The following is a 2531-nucleotide window of genomic DNA, read 5'->3' as shown; positions in this document are numbered from 1 at the left end:
GCACATCTTCAGAAGGCGAGTCCCTGAGGGCTGGCAGGATTTAGGGGGAGGGGGGAGCCTCGAAGCACCAGTTGCTGCTAGATTAGGAGAGGATCAGGTCCTGCTTACCCTGGGGCGCCACAGCCTTCACTCGCCATCTCACTTTGAGAACACAGCATCCAGGTCCACGAACCATCCCCTCCCTCTGCAAGGCCAATCCTATCCCCAGTCTCCTGAGGCCAAGGTTTGGGGTAGCCCCAGGGATTAGACAAAACCAGGAGAGACAGCAGGCTTCCCCCATCTAGCCCCCAGGATGGGTGGCCTGTGAGCCCAGCTGTCTCCTGTCCATCTCCCAATAGGACGCAAGGCCCAGAATAGCAAGGTCATACGCGTGGTCATAGGGCCTCCTGGAGGTGGGGGCAGAGGCTGAGGGGCATGGAAGTGTAGACTCCACACTGCCCGGGAAGGAAAGTGAGGCAGAATGGTTAAGAGGCGGAGCTGGATGGAGGTAGGGAAGGGAGAGGGCCAACAAAACAGGTGGGATTCTTCAGAACCAGGCCCCTCCTTGTTGGCACCCACAGAGCTGGGAAGCCCAGGGGTGCCCTCGGTTGGAGGAGGGCACAGCCGCAATTCAGTCCAGAGAGGAGAGCCTGGGTTTAATGGTGGGGGAGGGGGCGCAGGGGTGAGGAGATGTTGCAGACTCAAATGCTCACAGGCCTAGCTAGGCACATCATGTGAGTGAAGTGGGCTGGTGGGGATGGAGCAGATGTGGAAGGTGGATACCACGTGAGGCTGGATCTTCTAATTTTCAAGAGAAACCAGTAATCTGAACTTTTATGTGAAATTCCAATGGAAACATTGTCCAGGCCAAGCAAATCATGTCAGCAGCTCCAACCTAGATGAAACAGTTTCATCCAACCTAGATGAAACTTCCCATTTTACAGATAAGGATATTGAGGCCTGGAGAGGCTACACCTTGCCCAGGCCACACAGCAAATGAGAAGCAAAGGCAGGAGTGGAAGCCAGCACTCTTTATCAACTATCTGGCAGCTTCCCAGCTTGGCTCTGAGAAGGGGGGCAGTCAGCCTGCCCTTGGGTCCCTCTGGCTGCCACATTAAATCTCTCCCAACACAGCCACTGTGCCCCCAGCCCAGCCCCCCTACAATCTCTCTCGACCTGCTTTCTCCCTAGGGTAGGAAGCCTTAACTTCTTAACTGAAGAATTCAGAGCAGGAAGGCTCCTTGGAGGTCATCAATCCTGCCGTTCACTGTCCTGTCCCATTAAGAGAACCTGGCTGGAGACCCCGAGAAGCACCGTTTGGCTCTGCACTTACCGCTCAAGAAACAGGACGGCCCCCCGAGGAGTGATGGGCCGAAAGCACAGGTCTGGAGAGCAACAGGGACTCAACCTGACCCAGCCCTCCAGTCTCTCAGCTCTGGTGCTCGCAACACTGGGTGGGCTGCCTTCCTGACCCACCTGTCCCAGTCCCCACTGCAAAAACTGGCCACAGCCATCACGATGGAACTGAGATAAACCCTTTTATTTATTTATGCTTCTCCATTTTGTTTAAAACAACAAGAACAACCACCTTAATATAACTGACAGCCCTTCCCCCTCACCCTTCCTTGGGCTGAGGAGTGGTTAATGGGGAAATGGCCCCCAGGGATGGGGCTGACCATAAGAGCCCCTTGGGGAGGTAATGGAGCCTGAATCCCCTGCCCAGGGGACAGGGCACCTGTAGTGTATGAACTGGGGAGTTAGCAGGGCTCTTGAACCTTTTTGTACCAACATGTATGCCCTTAGCCGTCAAGGGTCACGAAGCATGTGGGGAGGGGATTCCCACTGCTCCTCTATGTCCCTTCCCAGCCCCAATCCCACGAACTGAGGGCTGGGGAGCAAGAAGAGTGGAGAATGGGTGGGGTAGGGTATCTCACACGAAGGAGTACTGGTTATTTATGGCTCTGGGATGGCCCCCTTCTTCTCCATCGCCCCCTAGTGGTAACTGCTGGAGCTGCAGCATCAGGGTTACCCCGGGGGCCCCACCAGATCCAGCGCCTCCCTGGGCCTCCGTGCCTGGTGCTATGGCCTCTTCCATTTCAACCACGGGGACCAGCTCAACCACGGGGACCAGCTCTTCCTGGACCCCTCCACTGCCCGCTTTCTCTTTCTCTTGCCTCTCTTTGGCTGCTGCGGCTGTTGCTGCCGCCACTTCTGGCGCCCCCGACGCCTCTTCTGCCCCAGGATGTGGGGGATCTGTCCATGAAGGGGGTGCAGGGGGCTGGGGTGGGTCATGGGAGGTGCTCGGTTCTGGATAGGAATGGTAAGAAGACAGACTGATTGTGGAGGGAGGCAAGCTCTTGTAGCAGCCTCCCCTTCACTCATCCCCCCAGGAGCCATGTGCTGTCTCCCCCGTATCCCATCTCCTGAGCAACCCCCATCCATGGAAGATGGATCATGGGCGGCGGTGAGAGGAGGACCACACTTACACACAGTCACTCGCTCCGAAGGGCATGAGGGTGGAGGAGGCATCGGGGTAGCATCGATCTCCCTCG

At 56.9% G+C, this 2531-nt stretch overlaps 1 protein-coding gene across 1 annotated transcript in view; it reads right to left on the bottom strand.

Annotated features, from left to right (window-relative positions):
- Positions 1-1500: 1500 nt before the first annotated feature.
- The window catches only part of SH2B1 (SH2B adaptor protein 1), an 8077-nt gene continuing 7046 nt past the window's right edge, over positions 1501-2531 (bottom strand). Inside the window, 1 exon segment of the mRNA XM_024744504.1 lies at positions 1501-2286. Coding sequence (XP_024600272.1) covers positions 1910-2286 — 377 coding nt within the window. The 3' untranslated portion in view covers positions 1501-1909.

The sequence above is a fragment of the Neophocaena asiaeorientalis genome, unplaced genomic scaffold (genome assembly GCF_003031525.2).
Source record: "Neophocaena asiaeorientalis asiaeorientalis breed wild unplaced genomic scaffold, Neophocaena_asiaeorientalis_V1.1 scaffold91, whole genome shotgun sequence".
Classification (NCBI taxonomy): Eukaryota; Metazoa; Chordata; class Mammalia; order Artiodactyla; family Phocoenidae; genus Neophocaena; species Neophocaena asiaeorientalis.
The sequence above is the reverse complement of the archived record's forward strand: the minus strand, read 5'-3'. Positions and strand labels throughout refer to the sequence as shown.